Source organism: Scylla paramamosain, chromosome 2 (assembly GCF_035594125.1).
Source record: "Scylla paramamosain isolate STU-SP2022 chromosome 2, ASM3559412v1, whole genome shotgun sequence".
Lineage (NCBI taxonomy): Eukaryota > Metazoa > Arthropoda > Malacostraca > Decapoda > Portunidae > Scylla > Scylla paramamosain.
The window spans coordinates 38,714,495-38,735,978 of NC_087152.1; the positions used below are offsets into that span (position 1 = coordinate 38,714,495).

At 41.5% G+C, this 21,484-nt stretch overlaps 1 protein-coding gene across 1 annotated transcript in view; it reads right to left on the reverse strand.

Moving 5' to 3' along the window:
• Positions 1 to 358: 358 nt before the first annotated feature.
• The window catches only part of LOC135114744 (octopamine receptor beta-1R-like), a 147,446-nt gene continuing 126,320 nt past the window's right edge, over positions 359 to 21,484 (reverse strand). Inside the window, 4 exon segments of the mRNA XM_064030740.1 lie at positions 359 to 1,471; positions 2,135 to 2,273; positions 14,785 to 14,973; positions 14,975 to 15,263. Of these exon segments, the coding sequence (XP_063886810.1) occupies positions 1,167 to 1,471; positions 2,135 to 2,273; positions 14,785 to 14,973; positions 14,975 to 15,263 (922 nt within the window). The 3' untranslated portion in view covers positions 359 to 1,166.

Sequence of the window (21,484 nt, forward strand, 5' to 3'; positions counted from 1 at the left end):
TTTCATTCGCCCCGTGGCCTTGAGCGGCGCCGCTCCGGGACCCAGACATGTGTGCCGCCCGTTTTCATGTTTACCAGTTTGAGAATTCACAGTTTACACGTGGCGAGCAGTGAATGCCTTCACGCAGGAATGTTGCAGTGCTGGAAGGAAAACGTTTGACTAATCTCAGTCATCGTTTACCACTACTAATTTACCTGCTTATGGTTTCGCGGCTCATAGTTTATACTTCAGACACAAACAGTGAAGACCTGCAGCTCCGCCCTCAGTGCTCATTGATCAGTGCATTGTGCTGTAAAATCAGTGAATTATGGCAAGAAATGTATGGTCGTCAAGGAAATGGAGTTAAATATTTTACGAATCTGAATATATTTTATTGTCGCTAAAAATACTGTTTCGACATAAATTTTGTGCATGTACATTGATCTATATGGCATGTTGTAGTTATTGTAACATGCATAATATGCTGACACAATAACGTTAAGATCACAGCGAAACTAACACTTAGGTATCTAATAACAGCTAGGTTATCTATACAGATTTTTTCTCACTCTTGGGAGATCCTTACACCGCCCAAGCTAATGATGATTGGCCCAGGGCGTAGGTTACTCACTATATTTCCATCTACTTACGGCCATCAGCCAACCACCTCGTCTCCTTTGGTAGCGTGGGCGGCGCCAAGGAACCCCAAGAGGAACTCCCGGGCATCGCTAGAGAGGCTGCTCCTCCGCTACGGAACACGGCTACGTATGTGACACGGAACTACGAGATCGACTCACGATATCAATCTATTTATTCTCTTTGGGAAAACAATATATATATATTCTTTCTCTTAATAATACCTAAGAGTTTGTGAACTATGCACATACCAGTAACAGGTCTCCCTGTTTCTAGAGCCTATTCTTAAATCAGGATAATAGAAAACATCTCTGTCTGACTACACATTAAGACATCTAGTGTTTTGATTCTGGCTGCCACTCTCTGCAACCTTCAGTGAACCAAAAGGGCGTACGGAATGATGAGGTCACATAGGTTTCCTTTGGCCACTGTGAATACTCGTCCAGATGGCGCCTTCCGTACCAAGCCGCTGTCCACCTTCCCTCGCGTGCGGAGAAAATATTTCCCCTACTCAGCCAGAGGACCTTAATGCTCCTCGCACCGAAGCTACACTAGTGGTCGACGCCCAGCTTGGCTACTTTGTCGATTGTGGTCATTTCGATATGGCAGTACTCGGAACTAAGGGCTGACCGAGGCTGGATTTCAGAGGAAGGTGTGTCGTGGCCCGCCCCCAGACCCACACACCTGGCCAGACCCTTGCGGCCACAACCTTTCCCGCAGCAGCGAATGCGAGGCATGCAGCGACGACACACTGCGCAGTCCAGGCCGTAGTGGCTGAGGGTCTTGCGAAACGCCTTCCTGAAGTCCCGGTTGAAGTAGGCGTAGATAATGGGGTTGAGAGTGGAGTTGAAGTACCCTGGAAGAGGACGATAGGAAGACATGTGAGTGAGAGGAGAGAACAGGCACAATAGCGAGGAAAGAGACTGGCTACAATAGATTTGACTCGACACCACTGAGGGACATAATATAAAGAACATGGGATTGGACAAATTCTCTTCTCTTTTTTTTTCGGCAACTCTTTTGTGGCGTGTCTTTGACTGGATTCGTATTGATTTGACAAAGCAAAGGAAGGGCACCAGGACGAATAGGAAGCGAGAAAGAGACGGACGGGGTGGACAGAACATATGAAGGGAGAGAGAGAGAGAGAGAGAGAGAGAGAGAGAGAGAGAGAGAGAGAGAGAGAGAGAGAGAGAGAGAGAGAGAGAGAGAGAGAGAGAGAGAGAGAGAGAGAGAGAGAGAGAGAGAGAGAGAGAGAGAGAGAGAGAGAGAGAGAGAGAATGTGGTATATATAATGATTTTTGAGTTTTAAAGGCAAAATTCAGAAATCAGTGAAAGAAATTTATGCAGAATTAAAATAGAGAGAGAGAGAGAGAGAGAGAGAGAGAGAGAGATTATCCGACTGATTAACTGACTGATTAAATAACCAACTAACTAATTCACTCATCCACTAATTAACATACTAACAAGCAATGGATGACCTGACTGACTAATTGAATGAATGACAGACCAACCGACTTACCAATCCAGAACAGAACAGTAACGAGCCACTCTGGAACAGCACAGGCGTCGCCACACAGCGCGGACACGATGTACCAGGTGAAGAAGGGCAGCCAGCACAGCAGGAACACCGACACAATGATGCCCAGGGTCTTGGCAGCCTGAGGGGGAAGCGAGACGATCTCATGAGTGCGAATAAAAAGAAGAGTAAAAAATCACTGAATGGAAAGGAGTTTCAAGGCCACGCAGGAGAAAAGAATGAATGGATGACACGTGAAAGGAAGGGAGAGAAAGAAAAGGTGGGACGGATTGTATGTTCGATAGTTTAAGGGAAGTTTGTGAGAAAGAAAATCTGAAGAAAAGAGAAAGAAATCGTGGAATGGAGAGGACTTTCAAGGTCACGCAAGAGAAAAGAATGAATGGATGACACACGAAAGGAAAGGAGGGAAAGAAAAGGTTGATTGGATTGTATGTTTGACGGTTTAAAGAAAGAGAGTGAGAAAAACGTCCAAAGAAAAGAGAAAGAAATCGAGAAATGGACAAGAGGAGTTTCAAGACCACGCAAGAGGAAAGGATGAATGGATGACCCGTTAAAGGAAAGAGAGGGAAAAAAAAGTGAAATAAATTACATGTTAGATTGTTTGAAAGAAGTTTGTGAGAAGAATGGAGTTTTCTTAATGAGTGGAAAAGAAAATGGGATGAAAAGTTTCAAAGCCGAGCAGTTAAAAAGAACGTAAAATGGACAAGAAAATCAAATAAATAACGGACTCGATACTTGACTGAAAAAAAAAAAATCAACAGTGTAAAAATAAATAGAAGAAAAAATGAAAAGAAATAGTAGAATATGAAAAGGGATTTCAAAGTAACGCAGCTGACGAACGCGTCAAACAACAGAAGGGAAAAGAAAGAAGATAAAAACAAAACAAAAGGATTCATTATAATTTAATGTCGTTGACTTGTATAGAAGTCTACGAACACGATCATTCATATTTCATTTACTATTACGAGAAGAAAAGATAAAAAATAAAAAGTCAGAAAAGAAGAGCGAACAACAGCAGAAATGTTACGTCTTACCAGGTTGTTTTCGATAAGTGTACTAAGAGCAAAATTAGATTGTCTCGGTTGTGGGAAAATTAATTAAGAGGACGATAACAAGAAAATACCGAAATTCCTTAGCGCAGGTGAAAAGAGAAGACACCCGTGCATCTATTTCTTCTCTTCTTATTTTTAGTTTTTAGGTAAAGAGAAAAAAGTAAAAGGAAGGAAAAGAAGGCATACCAAAAAGCAATAAAAGTGAATAAAACAACAAGGGAATAAAAATAGCAATATAATAATAATAATAATAATAATAATAATAGAAGTTAAAGGAAGAAAATGCCATAAAAAGAGTGTTACAAAAGAAAATTGATAATAGTAAAAATAAAGAGGAGAAAAATACAAGACAACAAAAAGAAATATCAAGTCAAAAGGAATAGAAAAAGAAAAAAAACAAGAGACAATGAAAAATGTCGAGAAAGAATATAAATAGCAGTAAAGAAGAATAAAAAACAAGACGACCAAAAATCCACGAAAAAGAATATTAACAGTAGTAGAAAGAACAAAAAAAAGAACAAAAACACCAAAAAAGAATACCACCAGCTAGAATTAATAAAAAAAACAAAGAAAATACGAAAAAAAGTAAACAGAGAGAGAGAGAGAGAGAGAGAGAGAGAGAGAGAGAGAGAGAGAGAGAGAATGAAGGGTCACGTTCCGACCTCTCGTACCTAACTAGAGGAGGAGGAGCGAGAAAGAGAAGGTAATTCACACAACACTCTTGGTGGAGCTCAACAAGATGACGGGCGTGTCTGTGTATAACCTTGCCTATCCTGCACAGCCCTCTCCTCCGCCCTGGCTCTCTCACAAAGGAACACAAAGGAAGAAATAGAAGCAGACATGTTGGCCTCTCCTGTTTGTAATAAGTTAGTACACTATTTAACCCTCCCTCTCTCTCATACAGAAAGGAACACAAATGAAGAAATAGCAGCAGACATATTCGCCTCTTCTAATTGCAATAAGCGAGTACATTATTTACTATAACCTAAAAAAACGCAGGATAGTAAAGACGAAGATATCAGAATGTAATTTCAGACTTGCTTTCTCCCTGTCCTCTCAAGGAACTGGTACCTTCAGTATGCTCTTTTTTTCTTTTTTTTTTTTTACTAGTTTTGTTCCCCTTGGCCAGAATCTCTCTCGGATAAAAAAATAAAAAAAAGACAATTTATTTTTTCCTTTTTGTTCCCTCATTTCTGTATTTCTAATTATCGCTTTCTCTACACTTCTTCTGTTCTTGTTCTTCACCATACCTCTTCGTTTCTTTCTTATTTCCAGTTTTTATCTCTCTCTCTCTCTCTCTCTCTCTCTCTCTCTCTCTCTCTCTCTCTCTCTCTCTCTCTCTCTCTCTCTCTCTCTCTCTCTCTCTCTCTCTCTCTCTCTCTCTCTCTCTCTCTCTCTCTCTCTCTCTCTCTCTCTCTCTCTCTCTCTCTCTCATCAACTCCATTTTTGCAGCATAGTATTGAGGACGCAGGAGGGGAGCCAGAAAAGAACCAGGGGCTGAAGTGCTAATGTGTTTATCCTGCCTTCCATATTGCTCTGCCAGCTTCTCCAGTCTGCATAGTTTGTTTTTCGCTCTATTTTAGGCTCTTTAAATTGTCGTGATGCCTTTTCGCCTTGCTTCTCTTTATATTGTTCGCCCGTCTGTCTTTCTGCCTTTGTTTCCACCTCTTTGTGTTCTACTCTCTCTACGCGTTGTCTTGGCTGTGTGTTTGTATGTCTTCTGTGTTAGTACTCTGTTTGTCGGTGTCTGTCTGTCTGTCTGTCTTTCTCTCTGTCTTTATCTTTCTGTTCTCTGCCTGTCTGTCTGTCTGTCTATCTATCTGTCTGTCTGTCTGTTTGTCTGTTTGTCAGTGTGTGTGTCTGTCTACCTGTATCTATCTATCTGCCTCTCTCTCTCTCTCTCTCTCTCTCTCTCTCTCTCTCTCTCTCTCTCTCTCTCTCTCTCTCTCTCTCTCTCTCTCTCTCTCTCTCTCTCTCTCTCTCTCTCTCTCTCTCTCTCTCTCTCTCTCTCTCTCTCTCTCTCTCTCTCTCTCTCTCTCTCTCTCTCTCTCTCTCTCTCTCTCTCTCTCTCTCTCTCTCTCTCTCTCTCTCTCTCTCTCTCTCTCTCTCTCTCTCTCTCTCTCTCTCTCTATCTATCTATCTATCTATCTATCTCATACACACGTTTCCCACGGCCACATACTTTTTCCTCTGCAGACAATCTGGTAAGAGCGCAGACGAGACCGCCAGTCTATTGTTGGTCGTGCAGCACAAACTGGGGATCATACTCAAAACGCCAATCTTCTTCTCAGTCGAGGAAACAATCTTTTCTCTTCAGTTTTAGGAGTCTTTTATGTGCCTTTTTCTTTCCTCTTTTGGACTCCACGTGTGGTGGCCTTTCTTTTACGCCCTTTCCGATTTCATCCAAGTTCAGTGTACTGTAATTTTTGAGTGCGTGTTTCCTTCCAGTGTATTCAGTGGACTCTTTTCTTCTGTCTGATACCGTATTCCACAGCGGCAGTTTGTGTTTTAATAATAGAAGTGCGAGAAAGGAGGAGGTGCTGGTAAAAGGACTGAGGGGAGTGCTTAGCATCCATTTCGGTGAGGTGTAGTGGTGAGGAGTGGCTGCGGGACGCTTGTTATGGTAGTTAGTGAAGTAACCTTGACAGTGGCTCACTATGTCAAGGTCTGTGGATAGCGAGTTAAGTGAGCCACCAGATTAAGTAACACGGTATATTTTTTTTTCTTTACTGTGGTCTCTGACTGTACATAAGTATTTGATAATTTGAGAGAGAGAGAAGTATTTGATAATTTGAGAGAGAGAGAGAGAGAGAGAGAGAGAGAGAGAGAGAGAGAGAGAGAGAGAGAGAGAGAGAGAGAGAGAGAGAGAGAGAGAGAGAGAGAGAGAGAGAGGAACACAGGTCATAGTAATATCAGTCGCTAACCGAATTTTCTAAGTCATCCAAACAATGTAGCATAAACGAGAGGATGCAGTTTATGTATCACAAGCATCAATTTCTTGTGTATTTGTTGTTAGAGGTACGTACACTGCTAACACAATACTGACTTCCATTATAACCTCGTCCAGATTTTTATTGTGCATCACTAGCCAAGTAACATGATGAGAGAGCAAGTGCACACCATTTGTCTTCATGAATAGTAATGCTTTTTCTTTGAACATTGCATTGAGTCTCACCGGTATTAGATCATTTGGTTGATTTTATGTAGGCAAGCAAGTCGTGAATGCTGATGTAGTCTTTTCCTAGAACACACACTAGCTGTACCCTCGCTGGCAGTGTTGCAAACTGTTCGATCTTAATCTGCCTGGAGCTTTAATCCTTATGATGCTCAGCTGAGGCGAAAAGCGTTGACTTCGAAAATAAGGCAAAAATGAGAATTCAGATGTGATGTGCTTTTACAAATTCTAGTAATGAAGGAAATTTTTGGGAGTACCTACAAGGCGGCAAGGGGAAACATTATATGAAGTAAAATGTGTTGAGTGGCAGTACTGGCTGATATTCTTGACTATAATGCCTTTATTTTATATGTGGAGTCTAGGTTCGTACTAACTTTACTTCGTACTCGCGTAATGTTTGTTTTAAATGTGGTGAATACTTTATGCTTGCTTTATGGTGTGTTGCTTGCTTTATGGTGTGTTGCTTCACCTTCGTGTCTCTCACATCAGGAATCAGGTAAAATGGACGTTAGCTTCGTTGTTTATTCTTGAAATTGATATAAAGAAATTCTACTCTCGACATTACTCTTTCGTTGTTTATTCTTAAAATTGATATATAGAACTTCTACTCTCGACATTACTCAATAGCAAAGTATGAAAAAAGTAACTTTTATATAACAAAGAGGGATTATTGACTTTACAAAATGCTTATACAAGAAAACCCTTTCAGCTAAATAAAAAATCTTTTCCTATCTTTTCTCTTTCATTTGAAAAAAAAACTTTTCCTCTTTAGGCATTATACATTTTTTATCGGATTAATCGGATCATGTATAAATATTCTTATCAGGTCGACTAACTCGCCTGAATTTTTGTTTCTGTGATGTAGCGTGGCGGAATACCGGACCTGTGGAGCACACCTGTTGAGCTCCGGCAGTATTCATATGGGACTTTGTAGGTATTTAAATTTCAAATTGGTTCTTTCTGTTGTATAACCTCCGTTTTATGGTCATCGATTTCTAAAGTGCTGCTAATTTTCAAACACTTCCTCCTATGTGTTTCAGTTTCCGTTTTATAATCGTTAAGTATTTCACTGGCAGAGAACTTTAGCCGTAATCACCTTGAAAATTTCGAACACTCATTTTTTGCACTATTAAATACTGAAACAGCCTAGAAAAGAGAAATATAATCCCCTTTTTTTTTTTTTTCTTCATGTCAGTGCAAACCAACTTTTCCAGTGCTCTGAATGCAAACAAGTGACGTCCATAACAGTAAAAGGCCTGATCCTATAAAGTACACTAATTTTCATGCACCAACTTCTTTCCCCAGGATAATGAGCCCAATATTTGTTCATAATTAGTGTCACACGCTTTCACTTAGCCTACACCTTTTTTGTTATGGTGTTGTAAGATATTTTTAATGTTTTTTTTTTTTCCTACGAAGGTTCATATTCCGACCTTGCCTGCCACTCAAAGCACGTCCCTCATGTCTCAAAGTTAGTTAATGAGAGTCTTGGTTAACTCCTTAGAGAGGGCGCTGTGGTAATGTAAACAGGTCTGCATATTGATATCACATATTCAATATTGCATCTGGCTTCTTCGGCGCTGGGTTTTTCTCCCCAACCATCACCGACATTTTTTTTTTTTTTGTACATTTTTATTGGTCTCACTGATGGCTCTATATCCTGGGAAAGACGGTATTAATCTCATGTCCTTTATTTTTTTTTTTTTTTGTGTTGATACAATTTTATTTAGTGTTTTGAATGTAATCGTCTATAACTTTATAGACGTTTATATTTGCAGTTGTCACTTAAATAGTTTTGTAGCCTGGAAAAGACAAAATTAACATCGTTCTTTCCTTTTTTATGTGTCCGTGCAAAGTCTTCATAGTGCTCTGAATGTTAACTACAGAAAAACGTAACATTTAAAAAAAAAAAAGTTGGGAACGAACCCATTAAAGAAATTCACCTTGGTCATCAGCCGAGAAGACGAAAAACCGAATTCATAATGGCGTGTTATGGCTTCCCTCGCCCACCCTGCCTTTTGAACGCCGTGCATTATTTCTGACCTCTAATGGGGCTGTCAGGCACGTTTGTGTGTGGGAGGAGGGTAGGGGAGGGATGCTGCCTGGCCTCCTTTGCTCTTGGCTGCTCAGGTGGAATTGTTTTATAATGAGGTCATGCCTTGTGTGTAGAAGTGGAAAATGCATTGCAGACGGAAATATAGCAGTTTATTTCGGTGTTGTCTACAGTGCTGTCTTTCGCTCTGCTCCCTCTTGCTCTTATTCTTCTTACTGTTTTCAATATTACAAGGGTTATGTGAGAAACGGGTGAGAGATAAAATGTGTGTGGAAAAATTTACTTATGGAGAAAGAGGAAAGATTTTAGTTTGTTTCATCCTCGTGTCTTGTTTTCTTGTCACTTGACCTGTTACGTATACATTTTTAATTGTAGTGTTACGAGTGTTGTGTAAGAAATGAGAGGAAGATGAAATGTGTGTGTGTGTTTGCGAATGTGTGTGCAAATTTATAAAAAAAAAAAGAAAGGAAGAGAACAAATTAAAAATAAGAGAACACGAGTTTGCTTCATGATTGTGTTTTGTTATTGTCTTGTTTGCTCTTAACTTATTTTAATGTTGTTATTGTGTCATGTGAAAAGACTAGTCGAAGATTAAGTATGTAAAGAACACGAGGAAATAAGAAGAATGAAACCCTTTTTATTATTGGCTTTCAATTTCTTCTCTGCTGACCTTACATTATTTAGGCACAACTGGGATGGGAAAAAAAATTGAGATGCCTCCAACATTATCTTAGTCACTTGAAACTCTCCCAAACTTTACTCACCTCCCTCCCTTTCCTCATAACCCTTCGCCTTGTCTTGTCCTTCATCCCTCCTGATTGCCTTGCCTTCTCCCCTCATCTCCTGACCACGTAATCCTCAGACACTCCTAAAGCATCCCCACGTGACCCATGACTCAAGACCCTCTCGGTATATGTATAGCAGACTTCTACATGGCAATACGGAAATATTTAGACAGTATACGTAACTGGCCAGGTTTATGTATTTAAGTCTGTTAGTTAATATCTGCATAATAATCGGAATGTGTGTGTGTGTGTGTGTGTGTGTGTGTGTGTGTGTGTGTGTGTGTGTGTGTGTGTGTGTGTGTGTGTGTGTGTGTGTTTACTTCATAAAAAATGCATAAAATTTACTTAAGCTAGTAGATAATGTCTTTCAATAAAATGCTGAGGGAGTTAAATAGATAGATAGATAAATAGATAGATAGATAGATAGATAGACAGAGAGAGAGAGAGAGAGAGAAAGAGAGAGAGAGAGAGAGAGAGAGAGAGAGAGAGAGAGAGAGAGAGAGAGAGAGAGACAGACAGACAGAATAAAGAACAAACACACACACAGGAAAGATACACACACACACACACACACACACACACACACACACACACACACACACACACACACACACACACACACACACACACACATATTAAACACACATTAATACATTAACACACACACAAACCAAATAAACAAAAACAAAAAAAAACATACAAAAAAAAATATATATATAAAAAAACGAAAAGGCAGACCGAGAGAAAAGAAAACTGACAAAGATAAAGGAGATGAAATGATCGCCGTCTTCATTTTGGTGATAAACAGACTTACGAACAAAACGAAAAACCGGAGTCAGCGGTTGGGAGGAGAGACAGGAAAGAAGGAAAGTGTCGAGATGAAAGAGGAGGGACGACGATGTCAAAAGAAGGAGTGATGGCCAGGATTCTCAGAAGGAGTGAGGAGAAGACGGGAAGAAGGGAAGCTGGAGGAAGATGGAGGAGGAAGAGGAGGAGGAGGTTCGTCATGGGTTATCTTCGCCATCTTCTATTACTTGGGGTGTAATGATATCAGAGAGAGAGAGAGAGAGAGAGAGAGAGAGAGAGAGAGAGAGAGAGAGAGAGAGAAAGAGAGAGAGAGAGAGAGAGAGAAAAAAAAAAAAAGGGAAGAAGTGTGGATGTATCTCTCTCTCTCTCTCTCTCTCTCTCTCTCTCTCTCTCTCTCTCTCCTCTCTCTCTCTCTCTCTCTCTCTCTCTCTCATTTCTGCATCTCATTATCCAGATTACTGAAGAAAAGATTTCATTTATCCATGTAGATATAATTTCTCCCTGTTTTCTTCACGTCTCTCTCTCTCTCTCTCTCTCTCTCTCTCTCTCTCTCTCTCTCTCTCTCTCTCTCTCTCTCTCTCTCTCTCTCTCTCTCTCTCTCTCTCTCTCTCTCTCTCTCTCTCTCTCTCTCTCTCTCCTAAAATATAGAAATGGAGGATTCTAATTTAGCTGTGGTTTCTCTTCACTTGTTTCCTTCATCCTTCTTCCTTCCTCCTACCTTCCTTCCTTCTTCCCTTTCTTTCTCCTTCCTCCCACAGCGTCGCAAATTGAAGGAGAAGGTCGATTTATTTTCCAACTGAGAGATTCCCAAATGGATCCTTCGAGTGAGAGAGAAACAAGCACTGAGAGAGAAAGAAGGCAGGAAGCGAGTGACTGACTGACTGAGTGGGTGAGTTGAGTTGAATCAGTCAGTAAGTGAATGACATGTGAGTGACTGAGTGAGCGAGTGAAGGAGAGAAAGAGAGATGATGTGAGTGTGCGGGTGAATAAGGGAGGGGAGGAAAGACAAAAATGAAAGAAGGAGATAAGGAAGAAGGAAAGAAGAAGGGAAGGAAGAAAAGAAGATGTGAGAAAAGGAAGTAAGGAAGAAAGGAATGAGGGAGAGAGGGAAGGAACACGATGATGAGAAAGAAAAAAGGAGGAGAGGGAAGATAGTAATGAGGGAAACAGGAGAGGATGAAAGATATAGGGAGATATAGGGAAGAAAAGAGGATAGAGAGAGTAAGAAAGGAATGAGGGAGGAAGAGAAGGAAGGAAGGAGAGGGCGAAGGAAGGAGCAGAAAGCAAGGAGTAGGGGCAGGAGGGGCGGAGAGGAAAGGGCAAGAGGCAGCAGGGAACAGGCAAGCGGCATTGTGGAGGTAGCGAGAGTGCAAGGGGAATGCAAATTTGCGTGCTCAGAAATCACTAGATATATACAGAACAAGAGAGAGAGAGAGAGAGAGAGAGAGAGAGAGAGAGAGAGAGAGAGAGAGAGAGAGAGAGAGAGAGAGAGATCAGACAGGTACACAAACAATTTTCCTGTTCCTTCCCAAGACAAACAATTTTTTTCCATTTTTTTTTCTAATTTCCCCAAGACCTCCCTGTCACCAATTCCTTCCTTGCACATTTTTCTCTTCTTCCCTTTCTTCCTCCATGTCTCCCTCCCTGCTATTCCTACCTCCTGTCTCATTAAGGCTCCTCCTGCTCTTTCTTACCCATAAAACCTCCCCTCCCTCACCATTCCCCCCCCAAAAGCCCATCCAACCCTCTCATGTACCAAATCTTCGTCCGAGGCTTCGAACCAGTGTGTCCGAAGACTCTCGACCCTTTGCTAATGAACCTTTAACTAATTGGGTCAGACAGAGACAGAAAAAAATGGATGAGTTTGGAAGTGGGGGAGTCAGTAGGTGTGAGAGCAAAAAGGGGGAAGGGAGGAAGCAGGTAAGAAAGTAGAAGACACAGGAGGAAACAAGAAAAAGGAAGAAAAGATTATTATGTAGAGGAGTTCTTAGATAAGGGAGAGAAGGAGGAGGAGGAGGTAGGTGAGGAAGTAGAGGAGGATACATAAAAGTTAAACGTACGAATGAGTGAGAAAGAAACGAAAGGGAAGAAAGAAACGAAGAGAAAGAGGGCAGAGGAGTAAGGCAAAGGAGAGGAAGAAAAGAGAGAAATCAGATAAAACAGTAGAGGAAAATGCATGGAAATAAGAAATCTGAAAGAATAAGAAGGAAAACTTGGAGGAGTAAATAGGTATGGAAGAAGAGGAAGAAGAAGAGGAAGGGTTAAATAAGAGAATTGAGGAAAGCACAGTAATATAAGAGGAAATAAAGAAGAAGATGGGGAATTAAACTAAAAAACAGGAAGAGATAAAGAACCGAATAGGGGGAGTAAGTGGATTTGGAAGGAGAGGAAGGAAAAAAGGATGAGTCAAGTAGAATAGAGGAAGACAGGAATACCGGGAGAAAAAAAAAGGTGGAAAAAAAGTGGCGGAAGAAAGAAAGAAAGAAAGAAAGAAAGAATCAGATAGTAACTGGAGATAGGAAAGACAAGGACACGAAAATAGCAAATACGTGGATATGGAAGGAGAGGAAAGGAAAAGAAATAGATCGGAAAACAAAAGTAAAAAAAAAGGAAGGAAAAGAAATTAATCGAGAGAGAGAGAGAGAGAGAGAGAGAGAGGAGAGAGAGAGAGGAGAGAGAGAGAGAGAGAGAGAGAGAGAGAGAGAGAGAGTACAAGGAAGTAAAAAGAAGAAACGAATATAAGTGAGACTGAGAAAGAACGAAAAAAAAAGATGATTTAAAGTAGAAAATAAATGAAAGAAGGAAAGAATAAAGCCCTGATTTTTAAGAATAGAGATGAGGATGTCACGAAGCTGAAAAGTAAATGACGGATCGTGCTAAAGTCTTCTCTTTTGTCGCAATTAAAGAAAAGAGAAGAAGTGCAAAACAAGTAGGAGTAACAAAAAAAAGTTCCTCGAATGCCTGATACAGAGAAAGAGATAAAAAGAACTCTAAATTTACAGAGCAATTGAGTTTTTTTGACATTAAACTTACAGGCAGCTCTGTATGGAAAGGGTTAAAATCTCACGGTATGGTAGCTATGGCAGTGCAAAATACGTAGAGGAAAGCAGGTAAAAATACAACACATAAATCGAGGAAAGAAAAAAGCAAAAATAAAAAATAAAATAAAATAAAGGAAAAAGACTATACGTGTAGTCGCTCTCTCTCTCTCTCTCTCTCTCTCTCTCTCTCTCTCTCTCTCTCTCTCTCTTCTCTCTCTCTCTCTCTCTCTCTCTCTCTCTCCTAAACGCTTCCAGATATTTTTATTCCATGTTTTCGTAAAAACTACTACTTTATTACTAATTTGGCTACTTTTCTACTGAAGCACTTTACTGATTTCCTCGCTCTAAAACTACTTAAGTACAGTGTGACCCAAAAGTCTGAACACATCAATAATAGTTTTTATTTGATTTTTTTTTATTTTTATTATATTTTTTAGATTGAATACGAGTGTCAAAGGAAGAAAAAAATGGCTTGGGAAATATGAAGTGGACGCGGGGAGTGATCACGTAAGTAGATGCTATTGAATGAAAACTACTAAAAAAAAAACACACAAATTTTCCCTGTGTGCAGACATTTGGGTGACCCTGTACTTTCTACGTTCGACTGGGGGACTGAGGAGGGACTGAGGGGGACTCGTCTACGGGGGGCTGTGTGTGTTGCTCTGTAGTGAAAGTGGAGGGGGGGATGACTTCTGTTATTGGAGGGACTAAGGAGCTTTCTGTGCCAGTGAGGTCTGATGTCTCAGGGATTGGAGGGAAGGGCTGACCTCTTCTTAAATCTCTGGGGGCTCATTTATATTATTCCTTTTTCCTCCTCCTCCTCCTCCTCCTCCTCCTCCTCCTCCTTTCCCTTGTGTTTCTCTCTCTCCTCTCTCTCTCTCTCTCTCTCTCTCTCTCTCTCCTCTCTCTCTCTCTCTCTCTCTCTCTCTCTCTCTCTCTCTCTCTCTCTCTCTCTCTCTCTCTCTCTCTCTCTCTCTCTCTCTCTCTCTCTCTCTCTCTCTCTCTCTCTCTCTCTCTCTCTCTCTTTCTCTCTCTCTCCTTTCGCCCTACTCTTACTCCTCAACCTCTTGCTCTTTTCTTTCTTCTCTTTCTCCTTTTCGGTATTCACCCACTCCTCCTCCTCTTTCACTTCCTCCTCCTCTTTCTCCTCCTCCTCCTCCTCCTCCTCCTCCTCCTCCTCCTCCTCTTCCTCCTCCTCCTCCTCCTCCTCCTCCTCCTCTTCCTCTTCCTCTTCCTTTTCCTCCTCCTGCTCCTGCTTGCTCCCTAGCTTGCTAATGAGTTTGTACCTTCAACACCTCTCCTCCTCCTACAAGTTGAAGAGTCGCATCAGGAAAGCTGGGCCATTAAGGTTTGCTTTACTCTTTCCTCCCTTCATTTTTTTTTCTTTCCATTTCCATATTTAGCTCTTCCTCTTGTCTCACACCTCTTTCATCCCTTCCCTTTCCTCCCACCCACCCGCTTGCCTGCCTGTCTGCCTGCCTGTCTGTTTGTCTGTCTTTCTCTCTCTCTCTTTTTCTCTCTTCCTCTCGCAAGAACACATGCGCAGCTTTAAGTTTTTTTTTTTTTTCAAGCAGACGGTCATTCACTTTCATCCACCCACGTTAGTCTTTCCTACTCAGTACACGGTCTTGTCGTGTGCTTAGTCTGCCCTTTGCTCGCCTCATGCCTTCATCACCCTCTGTTACACGCCCCTCACTCCACACCCACTCCTGGACTCACCTTCCTCTCCCTCTTCATCTTGTGTAGCGACGCCTGCTTCTTCTTCACCTCTGGCGCTGCTACATTCACGATGCCATCCGGGCCCACGCCTGTTGAGCTCTTCCTCACGCCCACGCCCAGGAACCGCCTCTTCACGCCCTTCCCGCGCTTACTAGTAGGTGTGTTTCCTGGCGAGGGCGTGGGCGTTGACCTCGTCGCTCTGGGGAAGATCAACACGGGACACCATGCTGGCTGGGGGCGGCAGGTGGGCGTCGTAACTTCCAGAGCACGGGGCTTCGAACGCTGGCATGCCGTTGTGGTGCGCTCCCTTCCCCGCCACGCCTCCCTCCGGCGGTCCCTGGGCCTTCTTGGGGTCCTTCGCGGCGTCCCCAGTGGCGGCGTTTGCGCTGCTCGGGGCGTCATCTGTGATCTTGACGGAGTTGCGCGTCATGCCGTTGATGTGCAGGTGTTTGTTGAGCAGCAGCGCGGCCACCGTCGACCTGAGGGAGGAGCAGTAAGGGTGGAGAGTGTTAGGGTGCGGTAACCTTTTATTTCGGCTTGAAAACATGGAGGGAAAACAGGTGGGTATGGATGAATTATAAAACGTCGAGTAGAAACCTACCTGGATGAACTTTTTGGTATTTTATCTCAGTTTGGAAACTTTACAGAGAAAAAATATGTTGGCTGTTATAAAGAGTCAAATGGAAACGTATTATTACAGTCTGAAATCATGCGCGAAGTCTATCAGTTACAAAACGCCGAGGTGTGTTAACCTTGACGTACCTTCATAACAATATAAAGAAGAAAGAATAAAAATAAAGAAAATGGAAATGGAATCAAGCTAACAGTAACGCTTTTTGAATACACTGTAAGAAATGTAATGATTTTAATACAGATGCAGTGAAAATTATTAGAGTTGTGCAGAGAGAGAGAGAGAGAGAGAGAGAGAGAGAGAGAGAGAGAGAGAGAGAGAGAGAGAGAGAGAGAGAGAGAAAGGAAAGAAGACTTAGCACAGGAAGCAAACAGTCCCAGCTCAGCCAGTCCACACATCTGTCCCTTGAGGAATGCAGCCTTGCCTCACTGCCCCGTATTAACTGAGTCTGTATCCGCCTCCTGTGACCTTTGCCTTGCCGTAACCCTTTGCCACCGCCGCCACCACCTCTTACCACATCCTGGCCAGTGTTTAAGATCAGTACGTAAAGAAGAAGTTACAATGAATTTGCAGCTAGTCAGAGAGATACTTTTCTTTAAGCTAACGAAATAGATTGTCAGTTATTAAGCTCTTGTCTTTACTTTTTGTTGAGATGAGAATAATTAGTCGAAGTGGAGTATTGCATAGTGAAAGACAAGAAAGAAAAACGTATTATAATCAAACTAGCAAATGTCTTGACTGAGGGATAGAAAGACGGTAATTTGCACGTAGTCTTTCAGCCGACGAAAACTTGAAGTGCGTAATTAGAAATTTAAAAAAAGATAAATTGACTGCGTTTGTGTGTCAGTCGCTGTTTTGGCAGATCACTGGGGAACACTTAAGGAACACTTGTATGAGGAGCGCTGTTGGTATCTTAATGTGATCGAGGTTATTTCTACTGAGTGCTTCATCGGGATACAACATCAACAACCTTTTATACGTGTAAACAAAGTAGCACACCAAGAGAAGCGATATAGTCTGGTGAAAACGTAAAATAATCTGAGTCACTGACACATCTAATGTAGCTTTCGGCAAGGTAGATGATAAAAAGTAAGGGACAGAAACGTATCACGCTGGAAACCGGAAAGGAAAGAAACAAAACAGGAACTGGAAATTTTGATGGCATGATAGTGTGAAATATACACAAAAGGGTTGGAATGGCGCAAGAGGTGGAGCGTCCAATTAGCTAACAACAGTAACACTAAAAGTAAAAGGTTTCAAATTAAATAAACCATAATTCTTGAGTGTTGCCTCCCCCTCTGAAGGGAAGGCCACCTAACGACCAAAGTAGCACGTGCCGCAAGGAAATAAATTCGAAACTGAACTCGCAGTACCAGAAAGAGACAAAATTGTGTGCAGCAGACATTACGAAATCCACATTCCCTGTAGAAGCTGAACCGCGACTTAAAAAATGAAGCGTGTTGCCGGTTTAAGAGGCGAGCGCTTCCCACGTAGGAGAGCAAACACATGTAGCGGAGCGGGGATGAATGTAAGCATCGCATGTGGTTTGGGATGCAGACGCTCCGTGTTTGCTCTGACATCACCATTATCGACCGTCACGTCAGACCGTCACGCCAACTTGTCACTGGGAACGCTAGCACGACATAGAGCGACTTATGAAGCGCGCATAAGATTTGGACACGACGCTATTTGAACGCACTTGATATCTTCATTTCGGACCCTCACGTCACGCGGTCACGCAGCTTGTTCCTGCAAACGTCAACACGAAATGGAACGAATATGAGGAATTGTGAAGGAGGTGCACATAAGACTTAGACACTATAGTATTTGTTCACTCTTGCCTTCTCCCCTTTCGACCCTCACGTCAGACCGTCACGGCAACTTGTCACTAAAGACGTTAGCACGAGGTCTTACAAATATGAGGAAGTGGACATAGGATTTAAACATGACACCACTTCGATACTCTTGACGTCTCCATTGTGGACCCTCACGTCAGACCGTCACGCCAACACGAGGTCGAACGAATATGGAGAATTTTGAAGGAATGGAGTTAAGATTTACACATCATATTATTTCTTCACTCTTCGCCATGACCTTGGACCCTCACGTTATGCGCCCACAGCAATTTGTCAATGAGAACGTTAGCAAGACACCGAATGAACACTAGATACTACGAATTATGAACTATTTAGACAGTGCTGACATCTCTGTTTCGGACACACGCCTCAGACTGTCGCGGAAACTCATTATGGGAAACATTGCCTTGAGAACGGACGAATGTGAGATGCTACTAATTATAAAAGAACTGCACATAAAATTTGGACACAGCATAATTTGTAGCCTTTTGAGATCAGCCTTTGTCTCCTATCATCCATTAGATTGTTGCAATATCTTAGCAATCTGTCAATGGGAATCCTCGCACGAGTGAATATCAGATGTCATATGCAAGGAGTTATAAATACAGTGTACATGAGGTTTTCAGTTTGTACCCGCTGTTATATGTCAGGCGAGATAAAACCCAGTGTGTGTATTGGAATATATCCACACACTATTGCAGGCTGTATTGGTATTGGTATTCGAATTTGAATTATTGCCTTGAGATATCGAGGTATTTTCATTCATATTCCAGTGCCCAGATGAAATATTAACTTTCATGGTGAAAAAATTTGATGAATAATTTTCCTTTGTCAGAAATTATTAAACATTTGACTGGCCACCTTAATCTGAATAGCTGGAGAGAGAGAGAGAGAGAGAGAGAGAGAGAGAGAGAGAGAGAGAGAGAGAGAGAGAGAGAGAGAGAGACTTATCAACTATTGTTTTTGATGTTACAAATTATGATATACATGTACAAAAATTAATATCACGCGTCATATCATTACAAATATTTATGAATTAGTTAGCGCTTATGTTTGCATTACGTCAGGCCCGTAAGATTTTTTGGGCGCAAACAAACTGCAGAAATACTTGTCATCTTCCAAACATGTATGGAAATTTTGCCGTCTCATAATTATTGTTAGATATCTTAACATACGGACCCAGGAATTTATCTTCAGTTATGCATTTGATGAACAAAGACGTCAGCTTAAGTATGCGTTCTCAGAGTGCCTTTAGATTTTTTTCATTATTTAACGCCATCAGCATGCCAACAGCCACTCGCCCTGCCTCTCTATGTAACGATAAACAAGTGGAGCATCAAAGCACTATATGGATTGGAAAGGTTCATTCTGTTCGCCCACTCTATACTTGTACTCATCCCAACATGTGCCGGCCGGACCATGCACCAGTACCCTCACCTGTGTAACCCAACACGCGAGCCCTGATGTAATATATCCTGATAAAATATATCAACCGCTCGGACTCCGTGATGAACCTGTGCATCGGGAACTCAAGCTAGGGATGCTACGTGTTAGACTTACCGACTTTTTCTATGTTCCTCTGTTTACTTATGTTCCGTTATTGTTATTTTCTAGATAGAGGTCTTTAAGTGGTACATGTGAAAGAAAAATGCTCAGACTCAGTAATTTGAATAGGGCAAGAAATAATGGGTTCAAGCTTGATAACGTTAGATTTTAAAATGAGATAGGAAGTAATTGTTTTCTTATAGATTAGGAGATGAGCGACTCAGTAATCACGTTGTTAGCGTCGAGTCATTTGAGAGCTTAAAAAAATTTGGCATATTTATGGATAAGAATGATAGGTGGAGATAGATAAGAATATTTCATACAAGGACTGACAAGTGTAGACCAGACAGCTTCTTGCTACTTCCTTTATTTTCTCATATTCTTAGATAACTCTGAACTGTGAATTAATTGTAGAGTCACATTTACACAAACATACAGAGGACTCGTTACCATTTGCACGACAACACCACCACCACCACCACCACCACCACCACCACCACCACCACCAATCACCATCAGTCACTTCTCACAGCCTTCATCATGATAACGACGCCCCTCATCTTCCCCACGGGTGCATATCACTGCCTGCATATCAAAGCGAAGTCATTAATCCTGCCTGGAGTGACCTCTGACCTCGCCACGCTGAGGGAAACTCCTTGCGTAATGATTAAGAAGAAGGTGGCATTTGTAGAGGAGTTTTAAAGGTTCTCTCTCTCTCTCTCTCTCTCTCTCTCTCTCTCTCTCTCTCTCTGAGTTCATTTGCCGCCACTCAGGTCTTCTTTCCTTGCTGTCAAGAGTACACAACCTGATATTGGGGGTTGTCTGAGAGAGAGAGAGAGAGAGAGAGAGAGAGAGAGAGAGAGAGAGAGAGAGAGAGAGAGCTCGTGTGTGTGTATACCAGACTTTAAGCCTTCGTCCATTTCTTACGAAACTTGTGTATAGTTCCAAAGGTCTTTAAACTCTCTCTCTCTCTCTCTCTCTCTCTCTCTCTCTCTCTCTCTCTCTCTCTCTCTCTCTCTCTCTCTCTCTCTCTCTCTCCTCCTCATCACACACACACACACACACACACACACGGTCCAAATACTAGTATGTTAATGTATTCCCTCCTCTCCTCCTTATGTACACACCCGTCCGTCTGTCTTCTTGACGCTACTCTCAGCTCCACTTTTCTTTTCACCACCCCGCCCGTATTTTGGCGTCCCTAGCGCACTTTTTGTCCGTCACCATAGTCATCATCAACACTTATCATTCGTCCTCTCGTGGAACCCTTCTGGCGAGCTTAGTGGCTTTTCTGGTCTAGTTCATGCTGCTAATTCAATGTTAATGTGTTGGTTTCTCTCGCCTGTGATTCTGTTTCTAGCGTGCCTCGTGTAGTGGTGGCTCCTTTGCCGTCTTTTCTACAAGTGGGTCTCGTTACCGTAGAGGCCAGCAGTGTATGTGTGTGTTTGCTTTTATGGGGAGTTGTTGTCCCCTTATTCTTAAGCCACTTGTTCTCTTTAAGGACTGTTTTCAAGTCCACTGAAATGATTAGTAGGGTTTTCTTAAGTGTTTTTTTTTTCTTTTACTAATGAATTTTTTTTACTAGAATTATGAAAACTCCCTTGAATAAATTAGTAACTTTAATTTCATTAGAGCCTGTTCAAAACATTTGAAATAAGGGTTCAAATGTTTGAGAATACCGTCCGTAGTTTTGCCTGTGAAAGTCACCCTCTTCATCAAGTTTTCACGGCTTGCCTCAACTTTATGGAAGAAGTTTTTTTTTACATCGTAATTTGCCTTCAAGTTATCACATAAAGGAAAGACGCACCACACAGATCCATGAAGGGCATTCCCGTGAGTCTAAATAAATATTTTTACCATCATTCACATCGGCCTATAGATGTTTACACCAGACATGTTCCCAGTGATGTGACTCCTGCAGGTTAATCATTGGAATTCACGTTGCGCAAACCCAAATCAAAAGGTTACTCTAACTAATGAATTACTTCCAAGGATGCTCGTCTCATCCAGACCAAGAATAGACGGTCATCCAAAACATGAGTGGAGAAGCTTTCGGAAAAGTAAGCCTCACTTAGTAGAAAAATAGAGGCTGATTTTTTTTATGTATATAATAATAAGATTTTTTGATATATTGATATATTAATATATTGATATATTGATTTATTGATATATATATTTCGTTAGCTCTTCGAAAAAAAAAATAATAATATTTTGTATATTATTTAAGCCTTCAATCACTTTATTCAAAAGGTAAGGACATGAATGGGACAGGACCAGCATGTTATTTGCCCAGAGAATTACTTATTTTCACCAGCGTTGCTTTAACCCTTTGGTTATTTGGTTTATAACAGAATGACTATTATTGATTTATTTGAGTACCTTTAAGCGATTTCATTGAGAGAGAATGAACGTAAAGGCACCAAAACATTTGAAATACACAATAACTCAGAAGCGTTCCTTGACACTGTACCTAAAAAATCACACAAGACGATTTCATCATGCTCAGATAAGAAGCCTCAGCTGGCACAGGATCACGCATTGCAACATTAACGCGGCGAGAACATAAAGCTGGATATTCCCAGTAAGGCCTGACAAATATGATAAAGTTAACTCTATATGTCGCACTTTTAGTGTTGACATATTTTCTTTTTTGTGCATTGTCGTAAAT